Here is a 27933-nt window from a genome sequence, read left to right on the forward strand (position 1 = left end):
TAGTCAATTTCATTCCAAAGGGAAACCACATTTTTGTTTTTAACTGCATTTCTAGTCTCAACTTTCTACCTTAGAACTTAGAATTGTATGGTTCTCTGCCTTTTTCCTTACAACAACCCTGTCAGGTAGGTCAGCTTGAGGTAACACAATGAGCTTCACGGCTGAGTGAAGATATGAACAAAGATCTCTCTACTAATTCAACCCACTAACTACTACAGCATGTGTGTAATTACATGTATGGTAATCTTTTAAGATACTAACATCATTTTTTAAATTTCAGAAGTACCTTTATTAAAAAAGTTCTTTGGATCAGGAAGGGGGAATATTATTATTTAGGCACAGAGCATGGCAACTTCCTAAATTATACTGAAGTTCCACAATTATTTATAGGTTTTTACTGTGAGGATCATCGTAAGGGGTAACTGTGCACTTCACAAAGAATTTCACTGGCAGATTTCAAACTGCTATCTCACTTTGCAACTGAAAACTTTGAAATGGCTTCTGCATCATTTAAATGTCTAAAATGCCTTTGAAATGTATGTAAGCTTGTATGAATGGGTATTGCATTGACCGGGACGAGAGGCAACTTTGTACAATATGCCAGCCAGCTTTTAGTCTCTGAACTGTGGCCCAACACTTAACCCTCATTGCGTCCAGTCTCAAATACAAAATACACTAAGCTCCTGCCAGTTTGCATGTCTGGGGTGTCCCCTCCTGCTTTTATTACACTTCCAGATATTAAACATGAATATACACAATTTACAAATTAAATTACAGATGCACTCAAGTGCAAAACAAAGAGTTGACATTAAAAACCCACAGCTGTACTTGCTCAATTATGACAAATCCATAAACATATAATCTAGTTTAGTCAATAAGACATTAGCTACTAGGGTAAACTGTTGTGCTTGGAAATATTCTTTAAAAAGTAGTCCTGGTTTGTTCAATAACAACAGCTTTCCCTGGTTTTTGTTTTTGTTTTAATTCATACTTTCTGTCTTAACTCAGAATGGCTACCCAGCCAACTGCACAATATTGTCAGAAATCTTGCCCAGCTAGGGCTTACAAGGGACCTTAGCATTTTTTGAGGCAGTCCTAATTTTTGCAATGATCGCCATTGAGAGATCTAGATGCAATCTAGCAACATTCACCAACCTTGTGTCCTCTAGCACAGGCTGGGACTGATGGGAATCGTCCTAAACAACTGCAGGGTACAGTATAAGGTTGGCAAAGACCACTACAGCTGAAGTCCAAAGGTCATTTTTATAGGCCCTCAAACAGAGAGAACCTAACATAATTCCACTATGAGGTTTGAATATAGAACAATAGTGCTCTGGATGATTTGAAGGAGAGATCCGAATTCTTCTCAGTGCATTGAAAAGGAAATGCACTGGCTTTGCTATTACATCTCTGTGAAGGTAGAGAAGGTCTATATGGTTGCAGGGAGGATGCTGATGGTATTTCACACTGATTGGTGTGGGTGGAAAGCTTTTTTTCAGTTCTGCTGATCCCAGCTTTTCCTTGTATTGGATTCTGCCTGTATGTGCAGGGGAGAACATGAATCCCACAAAATTAATATTTCATCTCATTCAATGTTTTAAGAAATGACAACCCAGTTACTGAAGTTGTAGGATTATATCCTACAGGTTTTGCCTGAAACATAGCTAAAGCGCCAGTCTAAACACTCCTTGTTTGCACACATAGCAAAAATAAGTTTTAATTTATGCTATAAAAGGTAAAGGGACCCCTGACCATTAGGTCCAGTCGTGGCCGACTCTGGGGTTGTGGCGCTCATCTTGCTTTACTGGCCGAGGGAGCCGGCGTACAGCTTCCAGGTCATGTGGCCAGCATGACTAAGCCGCTTCTGGCGAACCAGAGCAGCGCACGGAAACGCTGTTTACCTTCCCGCCGGAGTGGTACCTATTTATCTACTTGCACTTTGAAGTGCTTTCGAACTGCTTGGTTGGCAGGAGCAGGGACCCAGCATGGGAGCTCACCCTGCCACGGGGATTCAAACCATTGACCTTCTGATCGGCAAGCCATAGGCTCTGTGGTTTAACGCACAGTGCCACCCACATCCAATTTATGCTATAGACCTGCCCTATTTCTGGTGGTTTCTTTCAACCTAAGGATATACAAAAACAAATAATCAGAGTTCAGCTTGGGCGTGAAAGTTTCTTGAAATAGGCATGCATACCGTTCAGATTTTACAGCCGTTGTGCAGAACATAAGTCGTAGTCACTGTCAGAAGAGTTGTCTGGGGGGTTGGAAGATCTGTTGCTTGCCCTTTCCAGAGCTGTACAAAAAAAAAAGAAAAATACTGTAATGTTTCAAAGGGAATTGCATATTCCAGGGAAATACTAAAATAACAGAGACTAAAGTAGCAGCAGGATCTGCCATAATGCTTTTTGTATTTCGAGGATCTCCCTTTGCATTAGTGTTGTACAAATTCAATAATCGTCTTCATCCAATCACCTTACATTTATATGTTGCATTTATTTAATAGAGGTCAAGATCTGAACAACAATTAATTCCAACAATTCATCAGCTTTCACCCCAGTATACAGTGCACGCTATTGTTATATTTTTCTAGATAACTGCTCACAATTATGTGAATTGCTTCCTAATACCCCTGTGTGTGTGTGTGTGTGGTGTTTCCTCTGTATTTTCTGGAGATGTTTTCTTAACAGGGCACTTACCTGCATGGTAAGTGTCTAAAGTCAACACTGAGTGGGTGGGTGGGGGTTGGGAGGGGAGGAGAAAGATTTTTGGCAGTTTGAATTTGGGGGCAGACAGTTTTTAGCTGGAGCTGGTTAAAATTAATACTGAGGCACACTTGTGGTGTAGATCCTCTCTTTGGGAATCTGATGCAGAATTAGTGATTGTGCTAAAAGATCCCTTTTGCTGCCACTGTGGTCTCACTCTCTCTCTGTGTGTATATATATATAAAGGGACACCAGACCATTAGATCCAGTCATGGCCGACTCTGGGGTTGTGGCGCTCATCTCGCTTTATTGGCTGAGGGAGCCGGCGTACAGCTTCCAGGTCATGTGGCCAGCATGACTAAGCCGTTTCTGGCGAACCAGAGCAGTGCACAGAAACACTATTTACCTTCCCGCCGGAGCGGTACCTATTTATCTACTTGCACTTTGTGCTTTGAAACTGCTAGGTTGGCAGGAGCAGGGACCGAACAACGGGAGCTCACCCTGTCGCGGGGATTCGAACCGCCGACCTTCTGATTGGCAAGTCCTAGGCTCTGTGGTTTAACCCACAGCGCCACCCATGTCCTTGTGTATATATATATATACACACACATTAAAGGATAGAATCATATTTGAGGAGGCCTTGTAGGCCACCTAGCTAAACCTTCGGCTCATTGCAGGTAACCCAGAGCTAGAGCCTCCCCAACAGAAGGCTGTCCAATCTGTGCTTGAATACCTCTGGTAAGGGAGAGCCAATCATCCCTGCAGATAATTGGTTCAATTGTGAAACTGTTCTTACTTTAAAGAAGATGTAATATTCCCTCCTGTGAATTAAGCCCAGCAGATCTGGTTCTGCCCTCCGGGGCAGCAGAGAACAAGATATTGCCAAGGCATCATATGTCTCCTCATTGGAAGGAAACAAAACCTTGCAGCGCTGCCAGTGAACTTCTAATTGCTTGGAGAATTGGGGAGCATTTAAGACTTATCTTTCTATAAGGGCCATCATCTAGAAGAGACTAAAACCCTCTTCTTTCAAAAAATATTTGGAATGCCAAGAGAATGCTTTTGATACTGTCTTCTTGTGTTTTCATTGCTCACGGACAATGGGCTTTGATCCAGAGAATGGCATGCAGTGTTCCATGAGCGCAATGGGGCTTTCTTGACCCTTTCCTGCTACAGCCACTCATTCTCCCCTGAAAAGCCACTCTTAATTGGTTGGGGGTCTCTCCAGCGCAGGATGTGTTTGCTACAACAGGCTACTTCTGGGGTGGGAGAAATTGCTGGAAATTGATGTTCCCACTGCCTGCATAAGTGGGAGTGCTTTCCATTTGCTTATGCAGATATTTGTATTCAAACCACTGGATCGCCTTGGATCAATCTAATAAACAACTCGCCCTGAGCAATGTAATAAACAATAAAATATGAAGAAGGGTATTGGGGAAATTGATGCAGAGACTTTTCCAAGAACATGTGCCAATGGCTGTGCAAAAGGAATGGATGCAGTGTCAAACCATGTGATATTATGTGAGAATGCAGCCTGTGGGTGAACATCTATACAGCTAAGACTGGAATAACATAAAGCCTCAAGGTCTGGCGTAGAACTGAAAATTATCAGTCATAATACTCTATTGGTTCAGACGGGACATTACACTCACATTTGCCCAGCATCAACAATATGAATTGTATGTAAGCTCATTCAATTTAATACCAAGAGCACCACCCTGGGACTGGGATCCTTTGGAAGTGTGGGAAACCCAGTGGATTTTTAAAGAAAGGTCATGTGATACACAGTATAGGAATTTTAAACCCCACCTATTGTATGTTACCTGCATAGGGTGAGAGATGAAAGTTTTTCTTCAGGGCTGGATACTTATTCTCTTCCTGAACCTCTTGGCTTTCAGGACGTGGCTGGAACGTGACAGAACTGCTGCGATGGAATGAAACTAAATAAAAGCATAATGTGGAATCACTTTCTATCCAGAAAATATCCTAACTTTCAGTTAAATATACATTTTATTGTTTAATGAAAGGAACAGAGTGAATATACAGTGGTACCTCGGGTTAAGTACTTAATTCGTTCCGGAGGTCCCTTCTTAACCTGAAACTGTTCTTAACCTGAAGCACCACTTAGCTAATGGGGCCTCCTGCTGCCGCCGCACCGCCTGAGCACAATTTCTGTTCTCATCCTGAAGTTCTTAACCCGAGGTACTATTTCTGGGTTAGCGGAGTCTGTACCCTGAAACATATGTAACCTGAAACGTATGTAACCTGAGGTACCACCGTATTAGCTTCCTGGCTTTTGGTTTGTTGCAACAAAAGAAGCTATTTCTTGCCTCTAGAGGGAGTAAATGATCTTACTGTGATCTCTGAACGATGATCACATATGATCACATATAATCATCAAAAATCTAATAGCATGGAAGTATGGAAGTTCAGTGTGCTGCTATGATGTTTCAGACATAAATGTGGAACAATGGAACTGTGATTATTAGACGGGATCTCTGACCCTAACAGTCAAAGGGGTAAAGAATAAGTGGAGTGTTTATTACAGTATGATAACATCGCTTCTGTAGCTCTGTAATATCACGCTATAATAAAACTCCACATTTTGGCTGTACATAGTAGGAAATGGAAACCCAGATTACACATTACATCACATTTGTTAGGTATCAAATGATAGTCTGTTACTGAGTCAAGTAACACCAGGTCAGTCTGTCTCAAACCAAACTGGCCAGAGTTGCAAGTTTGACATTCCTGTTAAAACAGTTTATAATGAGAATGTAAAACCTGAAACACCCAGGATGCATATTCATTAACTCTCTGTCTATTCCATATTAACATTACACAAAATCAAAAGAGGTTCACATGGATTTATTCATATCTTGCATATGTCTTGGGTTGAGAGGTAGTTGGGTTTGTTCTTATCCACTACAGTGGTACCTCAGGTTACAGACGCTTCAGGTTACAGACTCCGCTAACCCAGAAATAGTACCTCGGGTTAAGAACTTTGCTTCAGGATGAGAACAGAAATTGTGCTCCGGCGGCGCGGTGGCAGCAGGAGGCCCCATTAGCTAAAGTGGTACCTCAGGTTAAGATCAGTTTCAGGTTAAGAACGGACCTCGGGAACGAATTAAGTTCTTAACCCGAGGTACCGCTGCACCTTGTTAATTGGTTCCTTACCAACTGGTTTCATTCTGATTTTATGCTGTTCATGTTTCTCTTATGCTCATGGCATAGATATTACATTGCTATTGTTTTAGCTTATTTGGATTGTATTTTGTAGTTTAAGGATTTTAATTTTTGTAAAACACCACGGAGGCTTGCTTGAAGGACAATATAAATATGTCACACATGCGTGCATACATACCATTTTGATTCATTCCATTTGGGCCAATCCACTGATGCTCTCTGTTTTTTGAATCTGTAGTGGGGTAGAGAGAGGGGACGTTTGATAAGTCATGAAGCAAAATAGAGCATAGGCAATAATAAATACCCTGTGCCAAACTGCATGGCTCTAAAAATGATGTAGTTAAGGCACATTAGCTGTTATGGCTTATATACCAGGAGTATGGAACCTCCAGACTTTGGGACTCTCACTCGGACATGTCCCCTCTGCTACTCTTCTGAAGCTCCCCCCCCCCCCAATGTTTTTGCCTGGCTGAAATATGCCACTGAACCGTGATAATGCCACTTGCTTTCCTGGACAGAGAAAGGAGAGAAGTGGGTATGTATAAACGCTAAGGATGGACAGATCTGCCTACTTCATTTCTCCAAGTTTCTCACTTTCCCAACATTAAATTCAGTGCTCCACATTTCTGCAACAATTTGAGATTTATTTTTTTAAATGCTCATGAATTTTTTTAGAACTTTAGTGTGAGTTTCTCCCATCAAACACATTTTTGTATGCAGTTTAAACAATTATAACCATTTTGCAAGCAATTTCCTGTAACACCATGCATTTCCGTATGTGTTATTTTTACTTATCTATGCATTTTCATGCACATTTTACTCGACATTTTTGTACACATTACTTAGCTGGAAAACTCCTTCGCGGAATTCAGAGAAGGTGAATTTCAAAGGATGGCTGCATTTTGGTTTGCACATTGTTCCACAAAGCGTGAATTTTGAAAGTTTGCCTTTAAACACAAACTTAATCGAATTTCTCCCCCAACCCAAGTAAACAATCTTGGCTTTCACATGGCGGAAATGTAGGTTGCTGTATGAAGACAAGATTCGCATCTGCTGCCTCGCCCATTTTTAACTCTGGTTCTGTGCTCACCGCTGGCATGAGACCCCTGGAAAATTGCCCATGAGAAATACGGCATCTGGACTGAACAGGTTCTCCATCCTGCTGTATGCAGTAAACAAAATAGTGCTGCGGCTGACATATACGGTATTCTGCTGCCTTTCATGTCTGGTGAAACAGGTATTTGTATTTGGCTCAGCTAGAAGTCACCACTTGTGAGAAGTCAAACAAAAATTAAACCCTTTCCCTTCAAGAATATACCTAGGCCTTAATCAACCTTACCCTGGTTTTTCCCAGAACAATTGACAAGACAAGAAAGAGAAAAATTCCAGAGAAAGTAACAGGAAACAAGAACAGAAAGAAATCAATATACAGAGCTTAGTGCACACAATCACAGAACTAGTGTAGGGCATGACAACGTAGCAAGCATTAATGGAAAATTTTGATTCCGTTAGCATTTAAAGGCGAACTTAATGAATTTGCACGTCCCAAAACAAAATGCAAGCCAAGACACAGCAATCCTTTCAAAATTCACACTTCAAATTTTGCAGAGCAGTTTTCCAGACAAGTAACGAAAAGGATTATACTAAGGTAAAGTGTGCATATAAATGCCTGTGCATTAGCTAAAATAACATTTAAAATGTGCCTATTCGGCAGAATTGCACACAAACGTGTACATTAGGGAAAAAACGGGGGGAAACCCTATGAAATGGTGATGCATTTTTCTGAGGGCTTTTAAAAATAAATCCACAAACTGTTATGGAAATGCAGAGAACTGAATTTAAGTTTGGAAAAATGAGAAACTTAGAGAAACAGAATGACAGACTCTCCCTGCCCTAATTGTAGTCTTAGACTGGAAACTGGGAACCAGAAAGACCTGGGTGCACATCTCATCTCAGTCCATCAGTGAATAACTTAACTAAGCCACTCCCTCATGGCCTCAGCGCCCCCCCCATATGCTTCAGTGCTAAAAGTCACATGGTCATGTTACCCCCCATGCCCTGAGGGCTCCCATATGATGGTATGAATAGGTCCTTAGACTGGGGGCATTGTTCTACAAAACAGAAGAGCTTCTAGTTTGCCACAACAAAAGAATGCCACTTACATTTCTTCACCAGCTTTTTGTAGGCTGGGGGAACACAGAAAAACAGGAGGGCAGCTGTGAGGACAAGACCCAGCAGGATTCCCAAGACGGTCTCAGTATTGGACACCCTGGGTTTGGAAACTTGGTCAGGAGAGAGAAGTTGAGATTACATATTATTTCATCCCTAGAGGAAGCTCGTCCTCAGATAAATGTTAGTGCCTCTGACACTTAACAGCAGAACCAGCTGCTCCCTTTTATTCACCGGATTGTGCTCATTTTTTAATCTCATTGTCCATACTAAACCTGCAAATCTTCCAAAATTCATGCCTACTATGCTACAGAAAACTCATACACAGGCTGTGTCTACAACACACGTCTAAAGCACATCCCCTTGTCTCAAGAATCCTGGGAACTGTAGTTTGTTAAGGATGCTGGGAACTGCAGCTCTAAAAATTCCCAGGATTCTTTTTGAGTGAGAGGGGTGTGTGTGTGTGTGTGCAGCCTAACTCAATCTTCAGCTTTCAACCTTCACTGCAAACAGCATTCAGATACTATTTACCAACCTCAGTGTTCAGGATAGCAACAGAGTTCTAAAGAAAATGACTGGTATACTTCAAATCTCACTTTCAGAGAGCCCAGGAAATTGCAAGCCATTCTACATTTAATCAATCAATCAACCACATGAAATAAGGTGGGAAAATGTGGTTATGGAATTCTGGACTGCACCCCTTCAGACTGCAGTGGGGGCTGGAGCCATATTTGAGAATGTCCCCCTATGTAAAAACATGTAAAAAGTTAATAAACAGATATTAAACTAATGTATCATTGCAAAAGGCTTAGCCCTGGTGTTCAAGTTGACTATAGTTATTTTATCTAATTAAAAAAAAATACATACCACTTGATTACATTAAAACCATTATGTGATTTACCAATATATATATATATATATATATATATATATATATATATATATATATATATGCAGGTTTTGGTGTCCTCGGGTGTCTTCCCGTGTAAAAGTTGGGGTGTCTAGGCGACGTTTCGACGAGGTCTCACTCGTCATCTTCAGGCTGGTGCTTTCGGCTTCTTGTTACTGGAACAGAGCAGGATCTCAGTGTTTGAGTTCCTATAAATACTGTTGAGGGGGTGTGGTGTATAGCCTCCAATGTTCTGGGCAGAGAGGAAGTTCCCAGGCTAGTGTGCCATTTCTTCTTTTGTTCCTTAATTACTTGAGGGATATCTTGAGTGATTTCTTGAGTGATATCCTGAGTACCACTTAGGTGGGTCATTAGGTGTGGATTAGTTGCTAAAGTCTTTGTGTCTTGACCTCTTGAACTTTGTGAAGAGTTTTTCTGAGAAGATGGCTGTACTGCACTTAGTTGTGCTCTGGCTTGGCTTCGTGTATAGGGGCGAGCTGTGGTTTTGTGGCCTGTGTCAGCCAGATCTGTGTAGGGATTGCAGGGGGGTGCAGCATCCGGAGGTGCCACCATGGTTTGGCTACTGGATGGTGTCTGTAATTTATCTGTGGAGAGGGTCTGGGTTTGGGTCTGGTGTGGTTGATTGGTGATGGCGTTCTGTGTGCCTCTGGATCTGGTGTCAGTTTTTGTGGGGAGGGCTAATTTCCAGATGTCTGGCAAGCGGGATGTGTCGTCACGCTTGTTCATGTTGTGAGGGTGTTTCTCTATCTCGATGGCTTCCATGATTATTCTCTTGTGGTGATGTTCCATGTTAAAGAGCAATTTGGAATCTGCAAAATTAATTTCGTGTCCTGTTTCTTTCATGTGTTGGAAAAGAGAGGAAGTTTTTTCTTCTTTTTTGACGGCATTCTTGTGTTCTGCGATACGTGCATTTATTCGTCTGTTTGTTTGTCCAATGTACGTGGCTGGGCAGACTTTGCAGGGTATTTCATAGACCCCTTGGTTTTCCAACTGGATTTTATCCTTGGGGTTTCTGAGGATATTGGCTATTTTTTGGTTGGTGCAAAAGGCTGTTTTGATATTGTGTTTATGGAGGATTTTGCTAATTTTATCTGTAGTGCCCTTGATATAAGGAAGGAGGGCCATGCCATTGTTTTCTTCTGTGTCTTGGTTTTTGGGGGGTGTTTTTTTTTGGATTAGCTTCGTAACCCTGTTTTGCTGGTATCCATTGGCAATTAACACATTTGAGAGATTCTGTAACTCAGTTGTCAAGTGGTCTTTGTCAGCCAGGCGTTTGGTTCTGGAGATGAGAGTCTTGGCTACGGAGTTTATTTGTGCAGGGTGGTGGTGTGATTGTGCATGTAAGTAGCGGTTGGTGTGTGGTTTTTTCCGGTAGATAGTGTGTCCTAGGGAGCCATCAGGTTTTTTGTAGATTAGGACGTCAAGGAAGGGAAGTTGCCTAGACACCCCAACTTTTACACGGGAAGACACCCGAGGACACCAAAACCTGCATTCCTGTACCCGTGAAAATCTACGAAAGCATATATATATATATATATATATGCAGGTTTTGGTGTCCTCGGGTGTCTTCCCGTGTAAAAGTTGGGGTGTCTAGGCGACGTTTCGACGAGGTCTCACTCGTCATCTTCAGGCTGAAGATGACGAGTGAGACCTCGTCGAAACGTCGCCTAGACACCCCAACTTTTACACGGGAAGACACCCGAGGACACCAAAACCTGCATTCCTGTACCCGTGAAAATCTACGAAAGCATATATATATATATATATATATATGCATGGAGCTTATTACTAATTGTAAAATGAGGGAATTTAGTATTCTAAAAAAATACTATCCTGTACTTGCAGTCTGCTAGAATCCAGAATTCCACAACTTCAGCTGATTACAGCCGTGTATAAAATGTATATACCCGCCCCCGCAATGCTAAAATGGAATTCCATATAATCCAAATAAGGAAAGCAGAGCATAGGTGTGCTCTTCTAGTCAGCCTTGCCCACCTGAGCATTTAACCAAGGTTATCAAGCACCCTTGTGTCTTGTCAAGACAGCCCAAGCTAAGGTTCCTTTGCTCACACTGCACCGTCGACCAGTGGGCAGGCAACGGATTCCTCCACGCCAGGTCCTTAAATCCTACTGAAGCGTCACACTTCGCTCCTTGGCAATCCCTGGGTGCTAACCCATTCCACCAGCTTTGCAAAGCCAGGCAAACCATTTCCCAGCGACCTCCAAACTTCAGCTCCATAGTCCCAGAGCATAAAGAGGTCCCATCTTCTAGCCTTATCCTTGGAGTATCTGTAAGAGAAAGATAGCAGGGAAGTGAGTGTAAGGCACTGTCAAAGTCGTGTGGCAGTACAGTGGTCAACTGCATGAGCTGCAAGCATCTGGCTTGAATGTGAACTTTATCCCATGGTAGGGAAAACATGAGTTCACATACTTTCATGGGCTCTAGTAGCTTTACAAGAAAGATCTTGCGGTCAGGTCATGGTTGATAGTTCAAAAAAGCAAAAACTAGGAAAGCGATGGGAAATAACAGTCAGCATGATGATAACGTTATATAAGTAGATAGCAAGGGATGCTGAATAAAGGACATTGCAAAAGTGGGGAAGGTGCAGCAAAAGACAACCAAAATGATGAATGGTGGGAGCATTCACCTTACAAGGGGAAGTTCAAGTGTCGCTTTTACGTTTGGAAGGGAAAATTACATAGGCTGCAAACTTATATACATTTACCTGGAACAAAGCCCCATTGAAAGTGGGATTGTCTCATGAGTAAACATGTATACGATAATGACAATGAGAACATTTAGGATGCTGATATTATAAGTATGCATAACGGGGGAAATTGGACGGAGAAGGGCTTTTCTTCTTTATGATACTTGAACTTTGGGTCATCCAATTAAACTGACTGGCAGCTAGTTCAGGACAGATAAAAGAAAGCAGTCCTTCACACAACAAATCATTAATGTATGGACTCTACCGCTACCGAATACGGCTACGCTATCTAGTTTAGATGGTTTTAAAGGGAATTAGACAAAGGCATGGAAGAGAGGTCTATTGACAGTTATTAGACAGGAAAACTAATCTTTTAAATCACAATTATGATTTCTGTAGCTTTGATCACTTGCAGCAGAATCAATAAAGAGTTGGGGGATTTGTGCTTCTTAGTTTTCTTACCAGTGGGTTTTAAGGAGGTCACGAAAGGTGCTGTTGTTGGCTGTGATGCTGTTGAGGTTTCCATGGGATCTGAAATGATCAATGCAACCAAAGGGATGAGAAGAAAAAAGAGCTATAGCTTTTTAGAGAAGAGTCACACAGGGGGAATGGGGAGTGAGTTTATCCAGTATTGCTACAGGCAAGAGCCAAGAGCAGCCTTCTATAGATAGGTTTCCCCTTTGGTTCAAACTGAACCACATGTGAAAACTTGCAGAGTGAGTTTTTCAGAGCTTGTGCCAGCACAGAAAAAAGGTGAAACTTGTACTGGACCATGCTAAATTCTGTGTAAGGTGGCCAGGTAGGCATGGCCAAAAATGTGGATTTGTATCACCGATAAAGGAGGACAACAATCTGCATAAAATTTGCATATAAGTGTATAGATGCAAAATTATGAAAATTTACTAAAATTTTAAATAGAAATACACAATATTTTTCCGTGTATAAGAATAGTTTTTTTAACCAAAAAAATAGGTTTAAAATTGGGGCTAGTCTTATACACAGATAGTGCTGAGGGGTGTTTTCTTAATTTGGAGTCCATAAAAATAGAGGGCGTCTTATATATGGGGACGTCTTATACACGGAAAAATACAGTAAAAGGGGAGAAGGCACCAGGTGCCTTGTTGGCCTGCTCAGGGGGCTTATCAGGTCTGTTGGCTAGCAACTTGATGGCTCCTGATCTCCCTTGTTAAATCAGACTTGGACTGGACAGCCCACAAGTGGATGATGTTTTTAAATAGAGGACTGTCCCCTGACAGCCTTTCAAAGCAGAGGACCTTCCTCTATAGCAGTGTTTCCCAACCGGTGTTCCGCGGCACACTGGTGTGCCGTGAGACCTTGCCTGGTGTGCCGTGGGAAGAGCGAGAGAAGGCGCCTGCGCGGAAAGAGGAGCGAGCAGTGCGCCTGCACGCTCCGGCGCCCGAGATCGCTTCTCCCCACCGCCCCTTGCTTCAAAAGAGGTCCGGGGACAGCGGGAAGCGCTGCCCCCGGACCTCTTTTGAAGCAAGGCTTTGCAGGGAGAAGCGATCTCCCCGCAGCCCCTTGCTTCAAAAGAGGTCCGGGGGCAGCGGGAAGCGCAGCACTTCTTCCCCGCTGCCCCCGGACCTCTTTTGAAGCAAGGGGCTGCAGGGAGATCGCTTCTCCCGGTGCTCCGAAGCGGGGCGGGGGGGGCGGGAACACCTGCCCCAGCCGCCCCGCTTCGGAACGCTGCTCCGAAGCGGGGCGGGAGGGCGGGAACCTCGCACCCTGCCGCCGGGCATCGGAACGATGCCCCGATGCCGGGCGGTGGGGCGGGAACCTCTCCCCCCGCCGCCCGGCATCGGAACGATGCCCCGATGCCGGGCGGTGGGGCGGGAACCTCTCCCCCCGCCGCCCGGCATCGGAACGATGCCCCGATGCCGGGCGGTGGGGCGGGAACCTCTCCCCCCGCCGCCCGGCATCGGAACGATGCCCCGATGCCGGGCGGTGGGGCGGGAACCTCTCCCCCCGCCGCCGGGCATCGGAACGATGCCCCGATGCCGGGCGGTGGGGCGGGAACCTCTGCCCCCGCAGCCCGGCATCGGAACGATGCCCCGATGCCGGGCGGTGGGGCGGGAACCTCTGCCCCCGCCGCCCGGCATCGGAACGATGCCCCGATGCCGGGCGGTGGGGCGGGAACCTCTCCCCCCGCCGCCCGGCATCGGAACGATGCCCCGATGCCGGGCGGTGGGGCGGGAACCTCTCCCCCCGCCGCCCGGCATCGGAACGATGCCCCGATGCCGGGCGGTGGGGCGGGAACCTCTCCCCCCGCCGCCCGGCATCGGAACGATGCCCCGATGCCGGGCGGTGGGGCGGGAACCTCTCCCCCCGCCGCCCGGCATCGGAACGATGCCCCGATGCCGGGCGGTGGGGCGGGAACCTCTCCCCCCGCCGCCCGGCATCGGAACGATGCCCCGATGCCGGGCGGTGGGGCGGGAACCTCTCCCCCCGCCGCCGGGCATCGGAATGATGCCCCGATGCCGGGGCGGTGGGGTGGGAACCTCGCACCCTGCCGCCGGGCATCGGAACGAGGTCCTGGACCTCTTCTGAAGGCAGGCGGGGGCAAAAGTCTTTGCTCCCCCCGCCTGCCTTCCCGGGACAGCGGAGACTTCTCCGCTGCCCCGGGCGATCTTAAAATGCTGGCGGGCGGGAGCGAAGCGTTCGCTGCCGACCCCCAGCATTTTAAAATCTCCTCGGGGCAGCGGAGACTTCGCTCCCGCCCGCCAGCATTTTAAAATCGCCCCGGGACAGCAGGGGCTTTTAAAATGCTGGCGGTCGGCAGCAAAGCCCTCCTGTCCCCGGAGCTTGCGGGGCGGGAGGTGGGAAGAAGGGCTTTTCTTCCCACCGCCAGCCTTCAGAACAGCCTTCTGAAGGCTGGCAGTGGGAAGAAAAGCCCTTGTCCCCGTCCCCCCCAGCCTTCAGAAGAGGTCGGGGGACAGACTGTCCCCGGACCTGGTCTGAAGGCGGTTTCCCTAGGAACGCATTAATTGATTTTCAATGCATTCCTATGGGAAACCGTGCATTGCAAGACGAAAAACTCGCAAGACGAAGAGACTTGCGGAACGAATTAATTTCGTCTTGCGAGGCACCACTGTACTTTTTATATAGTCAATATAGGCACAGAGTTAATTTTTTTAACATTTTCTAATGGTGGTGTGCCTCAAGATTTTTTTCATGAAAGAAGTGTGCCTTTGCCCAAAAAAGGTTGGGAAACACTGCTCTATAGAGTAGCCCCCCAGTATGTAAATTGTACTGCAGTAAGCCGTGTTAATATTTAAAGGTAGGTCCATCTGCCTTCTAGGGGGAGTGTGGGAAGAAGAACTATTGCTGTTGTTTAGGGCTGCCACACAACCAGACGTTACCAGGATTTCAAAGGCAGAAATGACACCTGGGAGGGTTTTTCGAAATGCGGTGCTTTGTCCTGGATCTTAGGCAAGAAAATCGTGTTTTAGGTTTTTTTTGTCTAAAAAAGCTCAACAACTTTCAGAGTGGCCTGGTATGGCAACCCTACTGTTGTTCAGATGGCTGACTGCATTTAGTGGCTTTCAGTCTCAAATATGTCTCTATCATAAAACAGTTTACATTCAATTGAAGGTTTGTCTGCCCTTAGAACACCTCTGAATCTCTAGTACAATGGGAAGGCGCTTCCAAAACACCCCCCACTGCTCTTCTATGTCACACTTGTTTTGCCCAAAGAGAGAATGCAAGCAGGAAGGAGTGTTTTAACTACCTTGACAAACCAAGGCCAAATGGGAAGTGCAATTGGATTCTTGCTGGGCGCAGTCCTCCAGGGCTGTCTCATTTCCCTGGCAGCCCAACACGAGTGCCTCTTGTTTCTGCGGTTCTTCGGCAAACGGCTGTAGCAGTCCAAAGGGAAAACCGCAGCCAAGCTGTTTACAGGTAAGGTCTGCATTCTGCTGTGTCCAACCTGTGCTACAAATGCTCTTCCATTTGCCTTTGAGATAAATCTCCAACAACCCAGAACACTTGGAGCTGGTACCGCTGAGCCTCACAGCCCATTCTGTTGGGGAAAGACTAAGATACTGAAGACATTCGGGCAAAACCATCAAACATAGCATCACCCCCTGCACCATTCTCCCTCCTCTTGGGGCGGCTGATCAATTTTGCTTCCACACAGCAGTTTATTGTGGGCTCATACAATAAGGTTACGTCCCTATTTCTCGGGGACAGTCCCCAGATTTACAAATCAGTCCCCATACAAAATCCATTGATGTTGAAAAGTGTCCCTGGATTCATTGAAAAAAATCTGGTAACCTTATCATACGAGCAAGTTTAGCACAGCAACAACATCTTCATCAAAATGCTATCTTGTCCTGTAGTATTTCCCTGTGCAATCCAGTTTTACCACTTCCATGGAAAATACAATTTTTTAGAAAAAGTATACCAGTGGAAACAGTAAATCCAGATTAAATTGTGGTGATGGGAAGGTATAGGATGGCATTATGATGAAGATGCCATGTGGATGCTGCCCAAAACTAGAATGCATGCCTTGCCTTTGACACCTGGAATATATACGCTTGTATTCAATGTGGCGCTGTGGCATTCATTGCATAAGGGGAACAGTTTCCGCGTGTCCAACAGGACTTTCCCCCTCTTGCCCACCCCTGTTCCCTTCCTAAATCTGTTATGGGGTTTCTCCTAACCCTCTGGAACAGATTTGAGGACAGTACAGGGCACATACTGGGAAAGGGGGGGAAAGTCCTGTGCAAGATGAAATACAGCGGTACCTCAGGTTACATATGCTTCAGGTTACAGACTCCGCTAACTTTGCTTCAGGATGAGAACAGAAATCGTGCTCCAGCGGTGCGGCGGCAGCGGGAGGCCCCATTAGCTAAAGTAGTGCTTCAGGTTAAGAACAGTTTCAGGTTAAGAACAGACCTCTGGAATGAATTAAGTACTTAACCTGAGGTACCACTGTACCCTATTATTTTGATGGTAAATTGTTTTAACTGTTTTCCGTATTTACATTGGTGTAATGTGCCCTGGGACCTTATGGTGAACGGCACATAAGAAACCTAATTCTGATAGTTATTATTATTAATAATAATAATAATAATAATAGAAAAAATAACAATAATAGTCAGCAGCACTGAGTCCACAATACACTGTCATGTTGAAGCAAAGACTTATGTCTCATGATTATGGCTTACCGGTAACTCCCCCACACTGAAATAAATGCGATTTAAATGTGCTTAATTTTGGAGGCCCCGTGCCCTTTCTTATGAAGAAACATGGAAACTAAATATCAGTTGGGACATGGCACAGCATAAGGCAGAAACTGACCTAGCTATGCACCATCTTTACAGATATAAATCATGAAAATGGAATCCATGTGGTGAAGCAGAATGCTATGCATGTCTACTCACAAATGCATTTCACTGTGTTCGATTGAATAAGAAGTACTGACCTTGAGGGCTTTCACTTTGTCCGTCATCACAAGTGACCACTGCAAATAAAGGAACAAAGTAAAAGCCAACCAACCAACCATAAAGTGGGGCAAACGCCCATAAGCTGTGTGTGAGTGCAAAGCAGACGGGAGAATTTCCAGATTCATCGCCCACCAGGTGCATACGCCCACACCACATGACACATGGCTCTTGAGAATCTTTCTACAGCTTTTTCAAGACGTGCTGAAGGAGCTGAAATGAGAAAGGGCCCCTAGAAAAGCCCCCGCCCCAACACACTGAACACCACAAGGTCCTTGGGATTTTGGTGGAAGAGGCATCCCCCCACTTGTGTGTGATTGACTTACGCACGACCACATCTACGCAAGCGATGGGAAATAAATAATTCCATTCTTAACCTGAAATGGCAGAAGAGAGCTGGAAAGCCCTCATAAGTCACGAGGAGATCCTTCCCAGAGTCTGAAGAGGATGTCAGTGAGCCAAAAGTCTAGAAAAGAAAAGACTCCAAGGGTTCCAAAATGGCAGCCGGGAGCTCTCGCTGCTACTATGCTATGCCGTTGGGTGGGAAGCTTATGTACTGCCGTGGGCTCCCATCGCACATTTCACTTACGTGCGTGGAGGCCCGGAATGTAACCCCCATGTAAGTGGGGAGTTGCCTGTACATAGCGACACATCCATCAGCTAAGTATGTCAGAGTCTGCTATGTTTATATGTTACCCAATCTAGCTCACCCTAAAGCCGTTCCATCCCTGATGCTCACCATGGAAAAACCTCTTACACCAACTATCAGCTGCCAGTCAGCAAAATGCAAATAAAGAAGGGGGTGAAATCATATGCCCCCTGTGAGTCTGCTGGTCCCCCTTGGCTGCGTTTTGATATGTGAGGGGGTAAAGCCATTCTTTCTGTGTTACACCATAACTACCAGAGGCCTACGGAGGAAAGGCTTAGAGCAGATCTTGTTGAATCTGGGCTGCAGTGAGAACATAAAACTGATGTTGTCCAAAATAATAATTTACACTGCAAATGCTTTTCACCCTCCTCTTACCTCGAGCTCATTAAGAAAACCTGTTCAGGTAAATGAATATGGTAAAGAGGTATTTGCAGATGCTGACAGGAGGGCACCAGCAACTGCAGGCCTTCCCAGTTGTTCCTTCTGCCACACACTGTTTCCTGCACTATCTGAATGAACGTGCTTCCTTCACGTGGGAAGGGGGACACGGCGCCATTGCCAGTGCAGAAGGAAGATTTAGCTGCTAGTCCAGTCGGCTTTTGTAAGTAGAATGGGGAGGGCAGGGCAGGGAGAGATCTTGTCATTTGCCTCTGGCAGCAAAATGTATTGGGCCAGCCCTGAATGCCATTGAAGATTTTGGTTGATGTAATATGACCAGGGCTCCACCCCCCCAGCTGGAACTCACTGCAACTCAATTCTGGGACCTCTGAGGTGGACACCATTGCCATTCTAAGAAAATGAGGGAGGTGTTCATGGTGAGTTCCGGCACTTCTTTTTCTAGAAAAACAGCACTGAATAGGACTATTTCTACACACCACTTTCTTGAATATCTGAGTATTGTAAATATGGAAGAAATAGATGCCAGAAATGCAACAACAGCAGTAGCAGCAACAACACATTTTGACAAATGTAGTTTTTACATGGGAATTGCAGACTTGATGAAAGCCACTTTAAGCATAATATGTAAAAATGCACTGAGTCTATGAAGTAGATGAGCTGTGCTTGAAAACCATAAAACCCACTGGGAAAGCCTATCCACAGGCTCCTTTGACATTAATGAGAAAAGTGCAAAAGAACAAATTTATGTTGTTCCTATTCATTCCAAATGAACGTGTGCAGGAGATATTCCTTACAAATGCAAATTAGGCCCTTTGTCTCCTTCTGATTACCACACCAATTACCGTCTTTTCTTACTGTTCTCGGAAGAACAATTTGATTAAGTGGAATTTTGATGTACACCGAGAGTAGTGAATAATAATTAAAGATACGGGTTAAGGGCTCAAGTTAGATTTCTGCTGAGCTCAGTGGAGCTGTCCCGATTTGTACCAAGGGAATTTTCTCTCCCCGTTAGACCTGACAATTAAGCATGCAACATAAATACACCTCTACTTTTAACCACCTTGCTTTTTTCCTCCATTTATAAAAACACAAATCCATGCAACCATTTCGGCAAGGATTGTACTCGCACGAACGTATCCAATATGTTTTACATTTTCACATCTGTAGGTGCATGCAACAAACATGTCTGCAAGGTATAACTCTAGCTCCCTGGCAATTGTGCATGTGCTGGCATGGCTTTGCAGCTCCATGTATCAAGCAGGACCCTAGGCAGGTCCTGAACCTCACTGCCTCCTGCATCTGCCATCAAGTGTCTACTGATATTCTGAATGGGCGATGATCTCGGCACCATCCAGGCTTCGTTTACTGCATTGTTTTAAACAGCCAGTTGCATGGAAGCTCATTGCATGAATGTGATTTGTGCATATGTGTGTGCATGTGTTGTGTAGTTAGCTGCCACAGGGAAGCTTCAGCAGCATCAGGATCATGCAGGGTAAGGCGAGGAAGTTTAACCCTTTCTCTCACTGCTGTTGTCCTTGACAAAATTTGCCTCTCTGAAGCTGCTATTTGCATTTCAAGGGAAGCTCCAATTGGCATCCTTGGAGGCTTTCCTTGAAATGCAACAACACCTTAGGAGTGGCAATTTTGGAAAGAGAGAGAGTCAGACTTTCTCTCTCCAGCCTCTAGGGATGAGAGGCTGATCAGCCTTCCTATCAGCTGCTATTTGTAGAACAAACAAACCAACAAGCATTAATTACATTAACAAATCAAGGCCATCTCCTGTTTAGCCTGCAGGCATCCCAGCTTGCCTCTTTCCCCTCAGCCGGTATCTACATTACTTCTTACTAGGGAAGGGCAAAACTGTTAATTTCAGTTTCTCGAACTTTCCCATTTTTTCCAATCTCAAATTCAGTTCTTCATATTTCCCCATCAATTTGCATGAAAATTCACGAGAAATCATGCTCATTTCTCCCGGCATACACATTTTCACATTAAACTTTGCCTAATATACACACTTTTACAAAGCAATTTCCTCTAATATAATGCATTTTTATTGTTATTTCCCCTTTTATCCACACTTTACCATAGTGATATGCATTTGTATACATATTACTTGACTGGGCAGCTGAATTGCAAAATTCAGAGAAGCGCAAATTTTGAAAATGGCAACGGTTTTGTTAGCATATGGTTGCAAAAAGTGCAAAATTGGTAGTTTCACCTCTAAATGTGAACTGAATTGAATTTATCTCGCATTCCTAATTGTTCATTATGCATTTATTCTCTGGCCGCACCCGCACTGAAGCAACTCAGAGTGACAGCATGAAACAATCCTGACAGAATCATTAGAGTTAGCCTGAAAGAATGACAGCAGCCACTGAAGTGAAATTCACCACAGAGATCCAAGTTCCTGATGGATCATTTAACTTCATTTTTAATTTTCAAAGCAGCCACAGGAGCCTCCAATTTTTATCAAAGCAGCGGTTTAACCCTTTCTGTGCCTGTATCATTTCTCTCAAACTAAATGCCTCCTCCCTCAGAGCTGCTGTTAACTGGGGTGTGTGGGGATATAGGTATCTAACAGCAGCATTTTGATCAGGGAGCCAACATGGATGAAAGAAACACACCTCCCACTCCCTCTGCTGCCTTGAAATTAAAAATAAATACAAACTAGAAGATCTAATATGGAACCCCCTGCACATCACTTCAGCTTTGTCTCTGAGTGGGAATTTGAACATACCTTTCCCTCCACCCGAATCCAATTATATTATCCCCTGCACTGAGTAGTGCTGCATCACACTTTTATAAGGAAGACCCATTTTTGGCAGGCACACCAATGCCGTAATATTGCTACGTCCAGCAAACTTGTAATGTCTGGATAATATTTAAATATGTGTGCCTTCTTGGAGCCCTTGATAGGTCCAGGGCTCTCTTGAAAACAGGGACAAGAGAGATGGAAATGTATGACTGGAGGGGAAATGTGCTCCATATTATAGGTTCAGGTTGGGTTGAGGGAGTCAACATGGACTGAAACTCTGGGCACACCAGGATTACAGCTAGGAACCATACACACTGATTTCAGTGTATCTGGTCCTCAAATTAATATTTATGGCAGCTGTTCTACACAGATTTACCCAGAAACCCCGTTACTTCTGAGCAGATACCCAAAAGTTTGTTCTGTGAGTGGACATGCATTGAGGTAGGCTAAAAAATAAAATAATTGGAGCTTCCCTCCTCAAAAAAACCATAGTAAAGCTTTTAGAACCCAGCGGACAGGAACCCCAATTTAGGTCATGGCCATGATGCTGGGGGTAGTGGGGATTTAAACATTCCCAACTAGAAACCCCCTCCCACAGGCCCGGCAGGGGATAACAGTCCCGTTCCTCCATGAGACACATAGCAGCTGGGGGCAGGATTTTAATTGGGAAAACGCCACAGGAGACGAAAGGTTATCCTGCACCTCCCGCAGCACCATAGTCTTGATCCAAACTGAGGGTCTCATGACTCCTATTCATCACCTGAAACCCTGCGAGAGAGTGTGTCTCCACATGACCTGTTTATTGAGCATTAATCCTGATTGGTTTGCTAAGAGGTTAGATGGCCATTGGTTACTTAATGAACATCAATTCTGATTTCTTTTGATGAATCTGTCAAATTCAGTTTCTCTCATTTTCCCGGTCTTAAGTTCTCCACATTTCCCCATCTGTTTGCATTTTTTAAAACAAAGCCTTCAAGAAAGTTTGTTAGCATTTTAGTGCCTATTTCCTCTAAAATACACATTTTTGTATGCAGTTCTGCTTGCAAGGCAATTCCCCTACCCTTATATAATACATTATTGTATGTTGCTTTCACTAATATACACATTTTTATGCAAACTTTACCCCAACGTATTCATCCTTGTACACATTATGCATTGTAGAATTCAGAGAACTGTGGATTTTGAAGAATGCCTGTGGTTCAATTCGTGTATTATTTAGGAAAGTGCAAATTCGGCAGATTTGCCTGTGAATGCGAACTGAATTGAAATGCTCCCTCTTTGCTAACACCCCACCCTCTCGCTCTCACTTTTCTTCACCAGCCTCCTGAGTTTCAAATACACCCTCCCAAAGCCACTGTTTCATAAGGGAAAAAATAACTGTCCAGAGAGCGAGGTAAAATGTCTTTAGAGGCTGAGCACTCACTTGCTGTGTGCTGCACCAGACAGGCAGCCTTTTACAAAAGCCAGGGTGGGGGCCATGACAAGACAGTTGAGATACATTTTAGTCCAGCCACCCGTTCCCCTGTAAGAATATCCTTCAATTTTGAAGAGTTTTACAAACCTTTGCTTTTTATTTTTTGTTATAAAGAATATTCAGCCAGCTTGGACTTGAAAGACAAGACCTGCAAACATTTGGGAAATGATATAAATAAAATGATGCATTTTCAGAGTGCCACATGCACCTTTGTGGTGGGGATGGGGGAGGTACATATTTCCTGTTTGCTTTTAGTATTTATTTGTTTGCAGCTATATCCAACAGCGCCAGAAGTGCTGTTTTTTTAAAAAATAAACAACAACATTAAAATGAAAGGAACTTTATCAAAACATGCTTGGAAAGAAACTAGATTTAGCTCCCATTTACTTTTAGTCATCACATATCAGGGCCAGCCCACCTATGTGGCAAGATGAGGCGGTGACCTCAGGTGGCAAGATGCAGAGGGGCAGCTGATCCAAGGAATGCATCATTGGCTGCCACTGCTGTGGTGGCAGCAACAGCTGTGGTGTGCTCCTTGGAGGCCGAATCTGCCACCTCCTTGGCAGCCCCCTCTCAATGCCACCTCTACAGCAGCATCTTGGCAAATAGGAGGCATGACTGATCTCCTCCCACCCTGGTTTCTGATGCAGATCTTTATTACCCCGCTTGTTCCTGATGTGGATCTTCACTCAGCCATTCTTCCCTGGTCAGGGATGGGCAGTGAGAATGCCATTTTGTGGTTCGCCTCAAGGGGCCAAATATCTTGGGCAGGCCCTGTCACATATACAGTGGTACCTTGGGCTACAGACGCTTCAGGTTACAGACGCATCAGTTACAGACTCTACTAACCCAGAAATAGTACCTCGGGTTAAGAACTTTGCTTCAGGATGAGAACAGAAATCGCGCAGCGGCAGTGGGGCGGTAGCGGGAGGCCCCATTAGCTAAAGTGGTACCTCGGGTTAAGAACAGTTTCAGGTTAAGAACGGACCTCTGGAACAAATTAAGTTCTTAACCTGAGGTACCACTGTATGACACTTTCAACACGCAAAACGTTTAATGTTCCTTATGACATTCAACATTTTTTTATACCGCCCTGGGAGGGTTATCGTTTTCATTCTCCTTTTACATTTGGAGAGTTGAGGCTAAGACAAAGTGGCTTTTCTTTTCTTTTTTAAATTTTTTTATTTATCAAATTTTTCAAAAATAACAATAAAGGAAAAACATTCCATCCAAAATTTACATCCAGTTCTAATCTTTATACTCTTAGACTTCCCTCAGCCTGTCTGGAAATTTTCCATATTATCACAATTATTCACATTTCTTCCATCTATATTGTTTTTTTTAACCATATTAGTCTTAAGAAATAATATAAAGCAATATTTCTCTCCATTATTATCACAGAGGTTCTTGAAAACCTACAAACTTTAATTGTCCTTCACATATATTTTTAATATACTCTGTAAATTTATTCCAGTCCTCCGTAAATCTTTGGTCTCGTCAGTTCCAACAAAGTGGCTTTTCTAGAGCTGGTCAGTGACCCAAGAACAAGCAGCAAAGTTAATCCATCTCCTGAGGTCAAATGCCAACATGCTGTGTCCTGAATCATTCTGAATTACCCATGCAAGTACCCCAGAGGGCCCTGAAATAATTGTGCATTGTGTGAACATCTTCTTAATTGCTGTAAACAACAAGGGCACAATACTATGATGTCCACTGTCACTTGAAAACAAAAGCCAGACTCATATCTCTTAAATGTGATTTCTCGTATTATGTACCATTATTGCCTGAAACCCCCCAGAATGGTCCCTTAACACAAGCTCAGACATTCCTGGAGACTCTCGGGTTATTATGACTATTGTTATTAAATTTATTACCTGTCCTTCTCTGGCAGGTCCCAGGGCAGGCTGAAACAATTTAAAATTCAGAACTAAAAACAATCAGAGCAAATTACAGGTGATTCCCAGTTAATCATTGGACATTTTAGCTGACTGCAACTAGGGTCCTCTCCAAACTGTTTTATGGGAGGGTTTCAATCATGTATCAGCAAATTTATGTTTTTGCGGTTAAAGTAGACTAAAGTGCTCTGGTGCTGCAACCCCATACCTTCCAATATTTCTCTGATGAAAATAGGGACGTCCTAATCAAGAACAAGAACAATAACAATGACAATTTTATTATTTATACCACGTCTGTCCGGCTGGGTTGCCCCAGCCACTCTGAATGGCTTCCAGCATATATAAAACAAACAACACATTAAAAAACTTCCCTATACAGAGCTGCCTTTAGATGTCTTCTAAAGGTTGTACAGTTACTTATCTCCTTGGCTCGGAGGTCATATAACTCCATACCCTCTAATGAAAATAGGAACGTCCTACCATACCCACCAACATGTCTCTAATGAAAATAGGGACATCTTTAGGAAAAGGAGAACATTGGAGGATCAAATCAGAAACTGGGACAGCTTCTGTAAATCCGGGACTGTCCCAGGAAAATAGAGGCACTTGGAGGATCTGCAAACCCACTTTTTAAAACAGACTTTTCACGGTAAGGATATTGTGTGACAATGCACAAGAAAGTGTGGGATAACAATCAATTGGTGGGAAGTCATGTAACCTCTGAGCAAACCACTCAGAATGAATGCTCAGTAAACAACAGTGACTTCTGTGCAAGCTTACTGCAAGCAAATGAAGCTAAATGCTCAATAAACAACTCATCTGGAGGCACCACAGAACACAAACCTCAAAACATATATTTATCTAGAGAAAGCTGCACTGGGAAAAATTTATTATCTTCCGCTATTAATGCCCTGGCATGGGTGACATCTATCATTATCATCAGATAATATTTTCAGGTTATATATATATTCTATGCACAGCATGTTACTGTGGGACAGGGACCACTACCCTAGTAGTGTGAAATAAACATTATGTAAAGTAAAGTAAATGTACTAAACTAGCGGTAGGCCATGGCAAATTTATACAAATATATAAACATTACATAGTAATGCAGAATTACAGCACTGTTGGTATGCTCAGCACAATTTAGAATCTGCAAGCAGCCATATATGCTCTCCAATGCAATCTCTCCCATTTTAAACAATTCGAGGTGAACTGATTTTGTCCCCTGAACTTGATTTTCCAGTGGCAGCCTACTCTCAGGCTTCCATCCATCTTCAACATCCAGGTAATACTTCTTTATTACATCGATCAATCTATCTATATCTTTACTCGTAGCTAGAAGAACTGGCATTGTATTGCACTAAAAGAAAGCAAAAATCTTCTGCTAGCATTGACAGTCCCCCTTGATAATATAAAGTTCAGTATCTCTAGTTGAATGAAAACGTAACAAGGGTAGACAGATAAAAAGAGCCTTGATCGTGTTCAGGCACAATGGAGAAGGGAGCAGCAGAAGGAAGGTTTGGAGTTCAGAATGAACTCCTTGCTGGTCCAAATGATGAGCAATAGTTCCACCATCAGACTTCTACCCAAGCTGCTAATTCAGATGTAGCACTGCTTAGTGCCCTCTGCCCCACACTCACAGTGGAAGTGCATTTGCAACACTCATACAGGACTGTGTGTGCAAGGGCTTCCTTCCACACATTAACTTCACTTGCTAAAGTGGAGTGACATCTGCTCTTATTTAGGATCCTGGGCTTGGTTTGAAATGCTTTGCTTTTCTCCTAGAAAACAGGTTGGTTTGCATCTGAGCACATGTTGCCCTCAGATATGTGGTTTATTTCCTTTTTTTATTTATGAAATTATTGCTCTGACCCAACAGAGGAGGCAGTTGAGACAGTGCTAAGAAATATTAAATCAGGGGTCAGCAATTTTTTTCAGCAGGGGGCTGGTCCACCGTCCCTCAGACCTTGTGGGGGCCGGACTATATTTTGAAAAAAACAAAACAAACAAACGAATTCCTATGCCCCACAAAAAACCCAGAGATGCATTTTAAATAAAAGGACACATTCTACTCATGTAAAAACACGCTGATCCTGGACCATCCGCGGGCTGGATTTAGAAGGTGATTGGGTTGGCCCCGGCCCCTGGGCCTTAGTTTGCCTACCCATGTATTAAATAATATATAGAGGGTGCATCATCTCAGTTCTGCAGGATCAAAGCCACTGCCACTAACAGCAGTGCTAGACCTTGATGCACGGTTGTAGCAAAATGCAATAACAAAAAGAAAGCACCATTTTGTCTGAAAAAGCCTGGAATAAAAGGTAAGAAGAGCATGAGACTCCTAATCTCAGGGTTGTGGGTTCAAGCGATTCCTACATGGTCCCATCCAATTCTATGATTCTAAGATTCTAAGTAGCCGTATTAATACAAGTGGTGAAATCAGCACTGAGAGCAAGCAAGAACAAGCAATATCAGTTTGAAAGGTTTGTGCTCATTTGGCCCCGGGTTTAAATTGGTACCAGGAAAATGAGATGTAATCGAGCTGAGAATCTGCCTGCCTGCTGACAATAAAGACTTCATAAAAGCAGAGATATATTTGGGGTGAGTTACACTGGCCCACCATGGCCTTATATTGAAGTCTCTTGCAGCAGCTGCTTAGATAATAAGCAGTTTATATAACATCAGTTAAGTAAATACATTTTGACAGTAAAAATAGACAAAATAATAAGTAGCAAGTCAGTCTCCAAAATTTGTTAAATGTGCAGGTAATGCACCTCACTACAGCAACCTAAAAGCCCAAATGGAATGCCTTCAATAACCTTCCATAAACTGTGAGGGGATTTGCCAGGTACCCTAAGGAGCGAGTGTCAAAGAAAGCACACACAGACACACCCGGACAGAGAAATCCCACCGTCCATCTGCCCTTGACCATAATTACATGAACGAAGGAACACATTATAGAGAAGGCTCTGGAGACCACAGTGCATGGGGGAGAACATATGGAAGAATGTTCCTTCAGATAATCTGGGCCTAGGCCAATATTAGCATTGGCATCCACTGCCCGCCTTTACCCAGCCAGCCCGTTTGTTGACAGATGCTCTGTTGATCAGGGACAGCTGAACGCCCCTCCAAGGGTTGTGACATTTCTGAACGCACTCCAGAAGCAAGAGAGCTACATCAGAACTCTTATAATTTCTACAGGACTTTCCCCAAAATGCTTCACATGCACAAACTCAAAAATCCTGTATTATTTTATCATCATTTATAAAGATTCTGGGGAGGCGGGGGGAATGGATTGTGGCTTGTTTAAAGCCAACCAGCGAGTTTACAACTCTGCTGAGTTGTGAACCATTCCTTCCACGGATACCATTCCTTCCACCTTTGATAGCACTACTCACCCCACATCCCCACCAACGTCAATGGGACAAAGGCTAGAAGATGACTGAATTTCATCGGCACGTTCCTCCTCGTCCGACAATATACAGGCAGCACTTTCGTGTCCCTGCCCTGATGCTTCTCTGCTACCTGCTCTAGGCAAAAGAAGGGGTTGGGGAGGAAGGCAGTGTGCTTTCTTCCCGTCCTGATGTGGTTTTTCTGCGTCATGTCTCAGTTGCTTAA

The 27933-nt window shown here is 44.0% G+C and overlaps 1 protein-coding gene across 5 annotated transcripts; it reads right to left on the reverse strand.

The window, feature by feature from the left end:
• Positions 1 to 690: 690 nt before the first annotated feature.
• Positions 691 to 27933, reverse strand: CD5 (CD5 molecule). 5 transcript variants are annotated; one of them, XR_014173152.1, is made up of 9 exons: positions 27714 to 27933; positions 17122 to 17160; positions 15424 to 15714; positions 12141 to 12209; positions 10966 to 11259; positions 8054 to 8173; positions 6070 to 6123; positions 3273 to 4645; positions 691 to 2925 (listed from the first exon to the last, which is right to left on the reverse strand). XR_014173152.1 is itself a non-coding variant. In XM_081930891.1 (9 exons), the coding sequence occupies exons 1-9, from the start codon at positions 27916 to 27918 to the stop codon at positions 2208 to 2210; spliced, it is 1203 nt and encodes a 400-aa protein (XP_081787017.1). In that variant the 5' UTR covers positions 27919 to 27933; the 3' UTR covers positions 691 to 2207. The 5 variants fall into 5 exon arrangements, 4 of the variants coding, with proteins under 4 accessions (XP_081787017.1, XP_081787014.1, XP_081787015.1 ...); XM_081930891.1 differs by having other exon boundaries at positions 691 to 2296; positions 4529 to 4645; positions 11041 to 11259; XM_081930888.1 differs by having other exon boundaries at positions 691 to 2296; positions 4529 to 4645.

The sequence above is a fragment of the Podarcis melisellensis genome, assembly GCF_964234715.1.
Source record: "Podarcis melisellensis genome assembly, chromosome: 1".
Classification (NCBI taxonomy): Eukaryota; Metazoa; Chordata; class Lepidosauria; order Squamata; family Lacertidae; genus Podarcis; species Podarcis melisellensis.

Excerpts from the sequence above, each read along its gene's own strand:
- CD5 (XM_081930888.1), bottom strand. The coding sequence starts at position 27,918 with ATGACGCAGAAAAACCACATCAGGACGGGAAGAAAGCACACTGCCTTC. Across the intron at positions 17,161-27,713 it reads GACGTTGGTGGGGATGTGGG|TGGTCACTTGTGATGACGGA; the intron begins GTGAGTAGTGCT and ends CTTTATTTGCAG. Across the intron at positions 8,174-10,965 it reads AACCTTGGTTAAATGCTCAG|TTTCCAAACCCAGGGTGTCC; the intron begins GTGGGCAAGGCT and ends CTCCTGACCAAG.